This window comes from Tetrao urogallus (genome assembly GCF_951394365.1).
Source record: "Tetrao urogallus genome assembly, chromosome: 4".
NCBI classification, from domain to species: domain Eukaryota; kingdom Metazoa; phylum Chordata; class Aves; order Galliformes; family Phasianidae; genus Tetrao; species Tetrao urogallus.
This window is the reverse complement of record NC_136817.1, coordinates 26,491,147-26,503,498: the sequence shown is the minus strand read 5'-3', so window position 1 is coordinate 26,503,498 and position 12,352 is coordinate 26,491,147. Positions and strand designations below refer to the sequence as shown.

At 49.3% G+C, this 12,352-nt stretch overlaps 2 protein-coding genes across 16 annotated transcripts in view; one reads left to right on the top strand and one right to left on the bottom strand.

Annotated features, from left to right (window-relative positions):
* Positions 1-3,380, bottom strand: part of SEC31A (SEC31 homolog A, COPII coat complex component) — a gene marked incomplete at both ends in the record, with an annotated part of 33,111 nt that extends 29,731 nt beyond the window's left edge. For all 15 annotated transcript variants that reach the window (XM_079534594.1, XM_079534597.1, XM_079534587.1 and 12 more), the window contains 3 exons: positions 384-582; positions 2,875-2,998; positions 3,302-3,380. In XM_079534594.1, the coding sequence (XP_079390720.1) occupies positions 384-582; positions 2,875-2,998; positions 3,302-3,380 (402 nt within the window). The remainder of the gene's footprint in view (positions 1-383; positions 583-2,874; positions 2,999-3,301) is intronic.
* A 1,090-nt stretch (positions 3,381-4,470) lies between these two features.
* THAP9 (THAP domain containing 9) lies at positions 4,471-10,577 on the top strand (the record flags this gene model as incomplete). Its single annotated transcript, XM_079534089.1, has 6 exons — positions 4,471-4,550; positions 4,617-4,812; positions 4,898-5,096; positions 5,176-5,326; positions 6,516-7,701; positions 10,482-10,577. The coding sequence occupies 6 exons, from the start codon at positions 4,471-4,473 to the stop codon at positions 10,575-10,577; spliced, it is 1,908 nt and encodes a 635-aa protein (XP_079390215.1).
* Positions 10,578-12,352: the final 1,775 nt, after the last annotated feature.

Below are 12,352 nucleotides of genomic sequence, written 5' to 3'. Positions count from 1 at the left end.
CTCTACAGAAGTACAGCTAAAGTCACATGATAAATTGACAACATCGGCTGACAAGGGAAAATGATTATCTGGCCATCGCCAAGTTTTTCATTCCTCATGCTAAGATGGCAGCAATAGGACAGATTTTTCCTAATAAATACAGACAAAGGTCAGATTTAAGTCACAGAATCATAGAATCATTCAGGTTGGAAAAGATCTTAAAGATCAACAAGTCCGACCACGACCTAACCACACTACCCTAACTAACGACCCTCTGCTAAATTATGTCTCAGAGTCATTGTTGTCAGGACCACAGAAAGATACAGGTACACTTATGGCAACAATCTCTTAAAACAGGCCACTCATCATCCACGACTGCACATGATAAACAACTGAAAACTCACCTGAAACATGTTGACATCAAGTGCTCTCACTGGTCCTGTGTGCTTGTCTTTCTGAGCAATTATTGCTTCACTGTTTCCAAGTAAGATTTTGGCTGGGTCATACAGAATGACATTCCCATTCTCACCCCCAGCAATCAGGACTCCGGAGACGCTCTCACCTGCAGTCATGCTGTGCGGCCCCCAGATCAGCTTGTGGTACCTGCAAGACAGACAGACACAGGCTGCAGCCATCCATTGCCATAATATGAGCCATAAGCCTGCAAGTGAGCCTCTGCTATCTGTAGGCTGCTGTTTGTACAAGGGAGAAAAAAAAAAGATGGAGCTGGAAAAGAATTCCAAAACCTTTCCCTCATCAGTGCTCCTGGAAGTGCAAATATTCCATCTGTAGTATAGATGCTCAGCAAATGACTTACATCAGAAATGCGTCACTTGGACTGCTACCTATTTCCCAAGCTGAATCAGAGGAATCAAATACACCAGAAACACTTTCAAGACTCTGTGTCACTGCACAAAAAAACAAACAAAACAAAACAAAAAAACAACAACCAAACAACCCACACATATTTCCTTCAGATCAAACTTGTTGAATAAGCAAGACAGCATTCCTGGGTGTTCAACCATGTAAAGCATGATTTTCTTCCAAATTAACAACATACTATCCCATCACAGGTGTTATGCAAGCAGAAAGCAAACCTACATTGACTGCAAAGCATTGATGAGCTACTTTACAATATCAGGTAAACCCTTCCTCTGGGTACCCTGACTTCTGTAATTTTGCATGTAACTATGCAAGGGTAGAAGAAATAGAGCGATCAACAGGTTGTCAGAGAATTAGTACTATCATATCATCAGTTACATTCAACAGGTCTTAAGTATCCTAAAAGAAAGCAGAAAAGGCTGAGGAACAAAAACTGGAATCAATCATGCAATCATTTTGCTTTTGCAACTTTGCTCTTTCCAAGATATGGTTCTATTAACAGCAGCCAGAAATTTTCCATAGGAGGACAACTAACAGAACCTGTTACCAGATTCATCTTTTGTGTATTTCTCCACCCAGCCATTTTAATTTGTGAATTGTTTTCTGGGGGCAAAGTCAAACATTCACTGAAGGAAGCACTCATAAAGAAGTATAGCATGCTGGCTGTAAGAAGTGTGTTTTGAAAAATCAGTAAAGCAAATGCCAGTTGGCAAGCTCTGAAAAGTATCAGTTGTATTTCAAAAGGGTTAGAAAAGGAAAAATTCCAGCTTCCAACTTCTCACTCCGCCCTCAGTGGATCAGTAAAGAGCATTAACAGCAGTTCTGCCCACAGCTCAGGCCTTCAGGCACAGTCTGTGGCTCTGCTGGCTCTTCCTCACCTCCCCACATATTACAAAAGCAATGACTGCAGGGCAGTGATGGGCAAGCCCCAGCAGCAGCCAGGGGAATTTTATCGCTACAGAGATGGCACAGATTAAAGCCAGGAGCATAACACTCTTGCAAAGCTACTGCAACAGCCGTTTACTCAAATCAGAAAGGCATCTGTACACAGTCACAGCCTCACTGTGTACAAAGACAGTCCTCGTTTCAATCCCTCTGCATCTGCTTACTTCTACAAACCCAGGAAATTGCATTAGGTAAAACTGTCTGATACTGTTAGGTCTTGAAATTACTGATGTGAAGAGGATAACAGAGAATGAAGCTAAAGTTATTTCCACTCTTATCAGAGGTGTGGGAGACAGCAGTTGCTTCTCTGTGAGTACCAAGAGGTCACTCAGACATACCAGGGAATTGCTGTAACTGCCTGCAGCTTCGCTCACAGTTTCGGCTCACCACAATTGGTTATGCTACCCCTGAAGCTCATATGAAAAAGTCATGGATCTGCTCCAAGTGATGAAAATAGTCACCCCCGTCTCTACTTATCCTGCACTTCCACTGTGATGTGTAGCAACCACTGCTGTGGCTACTAGAGAGCTACTGCAAGCACTGTGCAAGAGGACACGTGGCGCTTAGATGAGAGCAGCATTGCTTCAGAGGAGCGCAGGGTAAAGAGCTGAAAACTACCCAAAGCTGTGACGGCAGGAGCATGGCTTCTCAGATGCACAGAGATGTATGACACCATACATAAGACATGACCCAGTTTGCCGCAACAAATTAATGCCCTCAAATCACCTACATGCCAAACTAGATGTGCCAGTTTGAAAAATTGATTGCTTCCACAGTTACATCTTTCCTTCTGTTTTCTGAGGAATGCCAGGGGCTCCCTGGAGTCAGAAGACACATTCACACCTCCCAGCTAACATCACAGTGAAGTTCAGGGAGCGCACAAGCAGCCTGCAGCACCTGAGAGTCCCAGTTTATTGTCTTCACAATGACACTTGAGCTGTCCCCAATAGCGAGAGCACCCAGGTGCCACTCTACTAAACAGCTGCAGTCAAACACCATGCATTGGTCTTTCGGCACATACCATACACAGCAGCCCCCATTACTGCTTGCTTACAGCCCCACTGCTACCTGTGAGAGGAAGAAATGACGGCACACGACTTCATGTCCAGTGAAGGGTCTGATAAGTCCAACTCAAATATTTCCAGGGAAGCATTTGTGCTGAAACTCGCATCCAACTGCTGGGCTGATGTGCCTGCAAAGGAACATGATTACCAATGAGGAAGAGATGCTGCACAGCAGATCGGCACAAAAGGGGACATTAAAACCATTGTCCTTGCAAAAAGGACCCTGAGACAGAATCAGTTTTTCCAATTAATTATTTAGGAGTGTTTCTATGCAATTCTATCCACAGATCCCTGCAGGGGAGTTTCTTCACCAGTATCAACAAGGAAAGCTCTAGGAGTGTCAGCCTTCCCGTGCCCTAGAGGAACTGTACAACGATATCTAGTATTCCAAGCACAAGCTGACAGCTTGGCAGCAGCGACCCAAAACTCACCAGTGGCCAGGTAAATGGGGTGCTGCTGGGCAGGACTCCATGCCTGCATGGCAGTGAGGTCAATCTCTTTCAGCTTCATTTTGCTGAAAAGATAAAAACAACGATTAAACGCAGGAAAAGACGAGAAGGCACCCTTCCCCTCAGAACGGAGACTTTTTCCTCAGAACGACCCTTCGGGCGGGGGGTGGCCTCGAGCCCAATAAGCGAGCGGCTACCGGCGGGCACGCACTCCTCATTTCGGACAAGAAATGAGGCTAAAAACCCCAATGACCGAGAACTCTACCCGTACTCCAGTCCCGGCCCGGCGTTCACCCGCTCCCGGCCCGCTCCAACGTGGCAGCCGCGGCGCCGCCTCCCGCTTCCGGGCGCTCCCGGCGCCTTCCGGGCGGCAGCGGGCGGGGCTTCGTTTCTCCCAACCCGGGGCGGAGGGGTGCGGGCCTCCCGCGGGCTCCGCTCAGGGCCGGGACCTAGGGAGAGGGGAGAGACCGAGATCAGGCGGGCCGGAGACGGGCCCGGAACCACCGTGCGGGGGTAGTAGGGCCGCCCGTCCTCAGTTCGACAGCGCTCGTCACGGCGTGTCAGGATGTGAACAGCACTGAGGTTCATCACCGGACGGGGCCCCGCCCCGCGCCCAGGGCGCCCCTTTCTGATGGTCATTTTCTTACTTTAAACTCAGAGAGGGCGCAGCTAACCTCTCGCCGCGAGCCGGGCCGCCGGCTGCGTCCCCCACGCTGTTCAAGAAGCGAGCACCGCGCTGGGAGAAGGCGATGCTTCAACCCTACGGTGCCGCGGGGCCGAGCGCCCGTCGACCACGGCCCTGCCGCCGGGCATCGCTCAGCCTCACAGCCACAACCAGACAGCAGCACCGCGCGGCGGGAAGAAGAGCTCCCGTTCCTCGCTCCGTCATATAAAGGAGGCGGAAGCGGCACCGCTATTGGTCGCGAGGATCACCGCTCACCATTGGTTGCTTTGTTCCCCACAGGCGCCGCTGATTGGTTTCCGAGACGTCTCCCTGCTGCGCGTACGTCGTAGCGAGGCGGAAGTGCGGCGCCTCTCTCCAATTCCACTTCCGGGGGAAAAGCAGAAGTGCCAATAGCGATAAAGAACAGGAGGGCGGGCGGGAAGAGACGTCCAATGAGTGCGGGGCGACGGCGCGCGATGAGGCCGCCATGACGCGGAGCTGCTCGGCGCTGGGCTGCAGCGCTCGCGACAACGGGCGGAGCCGGGAGCGCGGCATCTCCTTCCACCAGTGAGTGCGGGCGGCGGGTCGTAGCCTCCGGCGCTTCCCGCCCTGCCGACCCCTCTCCACCCGCAGGTTCCCGGTGGACGCCGCGCAGCGCCGCGAGTGGATCCGCGCCGTCAACCGGCTGGACCCGCGAAGCCGGCGTGCCTGGAGCCCCGGGCCGGGGGCCATCCTCTGCTCGCGGCACTTCGCCGAGGCCGACTTCGAGCGCTACGGGCTGCGGCGCAAGCTGCGGCGGGGGGCCGTGCCGTCCCGCTTCCCCCTGGCGGTGCGTTGAGGGAGAGGGGTTGTGACGGCTCCCGACCGCCGCTAACTACCTCCAGCCGCCGCTAACGGCCGCCGTTCCGCCCTAGGAGCCGCCCCGCGGCCACCCGCGAAAAGTGCCGCTGCGGAGCGTGCTGCGGAGCCAGGACCACACGTACAGCCGCAGCGGGGCAGGGCCGGCCTCATCCGCCGCCGGCCCCCGCCGCCTCTGCGGGCCCGTCCGGAAGCTGGCGGCGCGCCGCGGGTTGCCGCGGGCCGCGCTGCGGGTGCTGCGGGCGCTGTTTCCAGGTAGGGCCCAGCCCCGCTCCCCGCTGCCCCCCCCCCGGATCCTTGCTGCCCGCGCTCTCGGTGTTGTGTTTGTGAGCAGATCTGCCCCGTGGTGCCCGGCGCTGGAGGCGGCCCGCCGAGTATTGCCCTGCCATGAGACAGTTCGCCTGCCTGCTGCACCTCCGGCACCGTGCCGCCTACGAGCAGCTGAGGAAGGTTTTTCCCCTGCCGCATCCCGCCAGCCTGACCAAGCAAGTCTGCTCCCAGCCCCTCTGTGTGCTTGGTGAGGGGTTGTGTACACGGCACAACCCCTGCATGAACAATTCCTGCTGAGCTCCAAAGAGCTCTCCCCCCTGTATTGATGTGACAGAGGCTTAATTTAAGGACCTCGGGTGCTGTAGGGGATGTACGTGGTGTAGCAGAAACAAAGGACCACAGAAAGGCTGAGGTCCTCTGACCCCACTTTGACACACAGGCACGGAAATACTGTTCAATCCATGCTCTTAGAATTCAGATCGTAGACATGAGAGAAGGGAGGGATTTGCCACTTATAGGCAGGAAGAGAACTGTGAGTAATGGCCCTTAAATAGAAGCAAGAGCTAAGCAAGCACCTGCTGTACTGCTCCAACAGCCCAGAGAGTTGGACAGGGCTGCATCCACAGAAAGCAGTAACATTTAACGTAAAAAAATGGGGACTAGTTTTTGGAAAAAGGAGGAGACATGAAGAAAACTTGAGGAAGGGAAGGAGTACACCAAGCAGACAGGATGGGGGCTTGGGTTTTCTTACTTTGCCACATGAGGATTGAGGGAAGTAGCTGAGAATTTGGAAGCGTCTGATTTTAATTTATGGGAGACATTTCCAAAACATACAACTAAGTTGCATAACTCTTTGCAAATAAGTGCATGGGCTGAGAATCCATAACCTGTAGTGCTGCCAGAGGCATTAGCAAGGGGTGAAGTAACAGTGCACAACATAAAAGTTGAAGAAAGTCCCTGGCATCTCCACAGACCCTGCCCTAAGGGGGGGCCGGGGGACAGGATGGACTGAGCAGAGTAAGATTAAGCTCCAGATCTTCTCAACCAGCTAAAGGTTTGCAGCATGGAGAAAGCACATGCTGTGGGGAGAAGCCTGGCTTTGCTGGGCCATTGCAGTGCTCCATTGTACTCTGCTCAGTTTCCTTTTTCTGTTGTCCTAATCTCCACTTTAGAGGCAGGAACCCACTTTGTTATTTCCACACTGAAATTTTTGTTTGACTTTCCATCACTGGGCTGCAAGAAAGAAACATGTGTTTCAGTTCACTGTGCGCTGGCTGGCTGGGTCTGCATTGCAGCTCTTTACGTGCCTGATAAAGTTTTTATAAAGTGGTGAATTGTGCTGGCTGTTGCTTCAGTTTTCTCAGAAGCACATCCTCTAACCACATGCTCCTTTTTTTTTTCCAGCTGGCTGTCTAACGATGCTGCAGCTCCAGGCTTCAGCAATGATATGTTCGTCCAGCTTCAAGAAAAGGTGGAGAGAGGGGAACAGGCCTACTGCTACTGTACCCTGATGGTACAGGATATGTCCCTGCAGAAGAGCCAGGAGTGGGACCAGCAGACCCAGCACCTGACTGGCTTTATTGACTTGGGAGCAGGCAGCCTTGATGCTGATGAAGCACCGCTGGCCTCAGAAGTGGTAGTTGTCATGGCAGCCGGTATCTCAAGCCCTTGGAGGGCTCCCCTCGGCTACTTCTTTGTGAGCAGCGTGACTGGTTGCCTGCTGGCTCAGCTGCTTCGTCAGGCCATCAGTAAACTGAACAACATTGGTGTCACAGTGCTGGCCGTGACATCGGGTGCCACCGCGTGCGGGGCTGAGACGGCGAGAGCTCTGGGGGTCAGGATCAACCCCCAAAGGATCCGCTGTGCTTTCCATCACCCGCCCAGCTCCACTCACTGCATTGCATACTTCTTTGATGTTTGTCACGCTCTCCAGTTGATAAGGAACACACTGCAATACTTCCAGAAGATACAGTGGCTCAGTGACACTGTGCAGTGGCAGCATGTGGTGGAGCTGGCAACTTTACAGGAGAAAAAGCTGTTAGGGCCCACATCAGGCCATCCAGAGAGCAAAGAGACTTGCCAGCTAAAGGTCAACCTTGCTGCCCAGTTGTTCAGCGAGGGTGTTGCTGATGCACTGGAGCACCTCCAGAAGCTGGGCCTGGCCTCATTTCAGAACTGTGGTGGTACAGTCAAGTTTCTGCGTACGATGAGCCGTCTGTGCAATGTATTTCATGGCAGAGGTCCCTATTGCAGTGGACTGAAGGGGCCTTTGCTAGCTGGAAATTACAACAAAATCAGCCCCCTCTTCCATGAGGCCAAGAGCTTCTTTGTTACCTTAACAGACTCTACAGGGAGATACATTATTAAGAGCAAACGCGGACTGGGCTTTCTGAGTTTTTTGCTCAATGCTGAGAGCCTCAAGTGGCTTTACAGCAACCCTGTGCTTCAAGAGGGTGCTCCTTCTCACCGCCTCCTGACCTCTGCCTTCAGCCTTGACCCGTTGGAGCAGTTTCTCTGGGCTCTCCGGCAAGCCTGCAGCGCTGGCAGTGGGAACCCCACCTGTGCCATGTTTCAGGCTGCCTACCGCAAAGTGCTGGCTGGCTGCAGCCTGGCGCCAGACACTCTGCACAGCACAGCAAGTATAAGCAGCTTGGACTTGTCCCTGTCTCACAGGACAGACCTTACCCTTGGCAGCATTTGTTCTCAGTATAACCCAGCTCATAGGCCGATGCTGGCAGCAGAGCTCCCTTGTGCTGGCCTTCTTTTGCGTGACTCTCCTCTGAGCAATGCACTTACAGACCTATCACTGCACAAGCAGAGCATCACCTTTGCTGCAGGCTTAGTTGCTGAGCAGTTAGCCTCCAACTTACGATGTGAGGTTTGTGTTGCATCCCTCTTTGAGTCAGAGAGCAGGCTAAGGTGCGGAGCAGTGCTCTACATCAAGAAGTTACACGGACTAAGCCTGCCCTCAGCAAGCGTGCACCATGTGGCATACATTTCTGAACAAATCCTGAGCAGGCACAGACAATTGGGAGATAACAACAAGAACTCTAAGTTACGTTATTTGTCTCTAGAACAGAAAATTTTCAGTGAGCTTCTGGGACAAAATCACCTCTTCCCTACCCTTTCTGAGCACCTATTTGAGGGGGAATTGCACACTGACAATCACTACTCAATCTTAGTGAAGGGAATAGCAGAGTGTTACTTAAACATCAGAACAAACCAAGCCCAAAAATTGAACTTCAGTTACCACTGTGGCAGGCACAGATTGAAGAAAGTGAAGGGAAAGCATTTGTTCCCATCACAGCTAGGTAGCTGTTGGTCAAGCCAAACCCATGCAGGATCATGAATATTTATTGCTGTCCTCCAGCTCAGTGGCCAGATCCATGCAATAGGTGCCCAGCAAACCACATGGTGTCTTTCCATGATTTGCCGTGCAAAACTAGTGTTGAGTGATGACTTGGGACACTGTGAATGTTCTGACCCCAGTTTGAGTAGGCAAAGCAAGGAAGTCCATCTAGCAACCCTGTGAAGCAGCCACATATTTCGTGCAACTCAGGGCAAATCAGGATTGGAAACAGTTGCTTAAAATGCCTGGGGAGGTGGCAAGGGACAGCATGGTGTCTGCTCCTGATGCTGGCTAGCATAGTGCTGCGCGTGCTGTTGCTAGGGGAAAAGATGCATCCATATTTGCAAGGGGCAGGGGATTGGTGTGCTGCTAACTCGATTTTACCATTAGCGGATTTGTGATTAAATCAGCTGGAACTAAGAGACTCTAAAGGGAAAATGCTTAAAAATGGAAATAAATCATACGGAAACAAAATGGGACTTGAGTTGTACATAGAGCTGATGAGCCAGGCACGCAAGCTATTTAAGTCTAGAACTTGGTGAAGAGAGGACTACAGCAACTGCAAAGTTGAACCCATGCATCTCACAAACGAGGTAGTGGACGTGAAGAAAACACTTGTCATTCAAGGCACAAGGGCAGTGCTACTTCATCACTTGTGCAGGAGCACCACACATCTATGTACACGTGTGCTGCAGCATGGGGAGTGTTTCAGGTCCCATACATGGCCCCCATGAGATCTCCCCAGTCACTGTGCAGCACAACCTTTCATCCTAGATCTGGTGTTCCATCTTGTCAGGTCTGTCTCATCCTTAGACACTGTTTTCCTTGAACAAAGCAATAGGCCAGGTTTCTTCAATCGGTTCAGTATTGTGGTGAGGAAGGTGCCTTGGTGTGCTGCGTTTTACCTCCAACAGGAATTTCGTGTAACTCACTGCACTGCTCACTTTTTGCTACACAGAACAGAGGTTGCATCCATGGAAATAGGAGGGTAGTATTTCCCACACAACTCTCTGGCTCTCCAGTCCAATTACCCATGCAAAAAGCCATCACTAACTGCCACGAAACCAGTTCAGCCAGAATACATTTTGCAGGAAAACATCTCATACGTATGCGTATAGAAAATGCTTCCAGAATCCCTATGGTTGGTTAAGCTGCACGCTACTGCATTTGAGTTAGAATGTTTGCACTGCCTAAACCTCCAGCCACAAGATGAGATGAGTCACAGGGGAGCAGGCACTTCCTTGCTGCTTTTTTTTTGGCTGGATAGTTGCCTGCTACCACTTCCTGTTTACATCAGAGTGAGTCTGTCTTGCTTGACACAGACTGAGCCTTCTCCCCAAGGGGATGCTCGTAGACAAAAAAATGTGAATGAGACTCTGACCTCCGGTGATGCCCATGACCAACGTAGTTCATCCATCCTTCTGCACTTCACTTAAATATTGATGAAAGAGTTTTCAAAACACTGCTGAAGTTTCCCAGGGTTTAGCAGAATTAGGCCTGAGCAAGAAGTACATATGAGAAAATGGACAAAGAAAAACAAGTTGCAGTTACCAGATAACCTAAGAAAGCCATCTGATATTCAAAGTAAGCTTGACAGTTGTTACAGGAGTCCTGTATAAATTAAACATTCATTTCCAAAAATACAGAGCAGCTGTTGCCCAGCAGAAATGCTTTTAGCTGTTCTCACACTTCAGGAACTGCCAGGTTTCAGAGGAACTGTTGAGTGCAGTTATTGCCAGGGAATTTTCCCCACCGCGCCTGTTCAGTCTCTCTTCTCAGCACCATCTCCCTGTGCAGATGTTCACCATCTCTGAAGCACTCACACTTGTGCCAGCACTCTGCACTTCTGGAATCCATACAAACTGACTCAAATCACTTCGATACAATAACTTCTTCTCTCAGTCTTCTATTCTACCCTTGTCATCACATATATTTTCAAGTTCATGTATTATCACATGAAACTGTTTGCTTTCCCTGAGCTCTGCTCATCCTCCTTTTTATCCTTTTCACCCCTCCTGCAGATGCTGGCAATCTACACTACTGGAGCTGCTGCCACATCTCCAGGGCTGCTCCTGCAGCCTGATACCATCTCACAGTGCCGGGAGCCAGAACACTAGCTGCATTGTTACATGCCATGCACGGCAAGGTGTGAAAGTACACTAATATCCAATGGTTTATCTCTGGTAGAAATTCAATCACGTATTGGAAAGTCAAGGCAGTACTAAACATTTACAGAATAGTATAAATGTTTATTTCCTTTGTGATTTATCTGACTTTTATTTTTACAATATAGAAAAGTGTATTCTTTGAATAGGTCTAGTAAATATAAATTTAGTTTTTCTACTTTCAGATGTAAACAGAACTACAAAATGAACCCTTGTCCCATTCCCAATTATTTTCACACAACTGCATGAGCTTGACTGTCAATCTTGTCCAGCAGTTTGATGCAAATGGCTAAGGAAGTACAAAACCCAATCCGTACATATTATACTAGTGAAAAGGGAAGAGAAGAATCCCAGCTTAATATTGAAGAAAGCTTGCTCAAAACAAAATTGAAAAACTAAGAGCTTTTTGATTGCACCTTCAAAGTCTTTAGAAGCAAAATATTCTCAAGCAATGCCATCATACATAATTACAACTGTAATCTAAATTTCACAAGTTTCTGCACACTGTATATAAATACACATCACAAAAGGTGCAATTTAGAGAAAGACACATAATATATACAAAATTAACATGGATTGAAGTCTAAACAAAAGAAGGCATATTGCAATCTGTTTGAAAAATAATGTAAGTAGTTTTTACTTTATTCACTTACACTAATTTACATTTATACAAATCTTACTGGACGTACTACATTAGGTCACTAGAAGTAAACTGAATATCTGCACTATGTAGGTTGCTCTGGAAGTAATGCCTCATTTATTTCCACGTAAACTGCAACAAAGAGCACAGCAACAGTATTTGATAGAGCAAATTCTCAGCTGCAACACACTTTTTCAGTCACCACTTTCAGCTACACATTTTCACCAGCAATGAACGAGAGCCCATATGCCATGCTCATAAAAATCTGCACCAGAGGTGACCCGCAGTTGCCACTGTTAAAATGCACAACCACCACCTCACTGTGCTCACATCCACTGCTTGGTCTCCATCAACATTCAGCAAGAGTTGGTGAATGTCAACGGGTGCCATTTTTTTCTGCACGGAGGAATTCAGTGACACACCTTCACCTCATATGTACCTGCATGTCAGATGCCCTTCCGTCAGACTGCCTCAACAGAATGTTGGCAGGAAGGTTCAACCTCTCCTGCCATGCCGCTAACATCCATCTGCCTCTAACACTGTGAGCTAGCGTAATAAAATAGGAGGCATTACTTTCAGAGCAGCCCTTGTACATGTAAGAAGTTACTGTACTGACTTTTAATAAACCCAAGTCTTAATTACAGAAAAAAAAAACAAAACAGACACTTACTTACAGAAGAGATGGATGGATTCCCTTTTCAGAGATTTGCACTAATGTACTTGCAGTTTACACTCAGGGAGATGTTACTAAACCAGACAGAGCCTTTCTGATAGTGACCAGTAGTCCACATCTGGTCTCCAACAGCCACCTGATGGGCCTTCCATTGCTGCTGGCCACCTTCCAGTCCTTTGTGCCCCCAAGCCATTCTAGGGGGAGCAGAAGCCTCCTCCATCTTTTTGCCATCTCACACACATGTAGGCATTTGGCTCTGCTAGAAAACCTGGAGGAAGAGCTCTGCTGCATCTCTCTGTGTTTACAGTTTTACATGAAGATAAAAAATCCTTTTTGGAAAAACCTAGCTACATTGTTCAGGGAACAGAAAGAGTTGTTAAAAATGCCTGCAATTAAACATGGTTATTGACATTC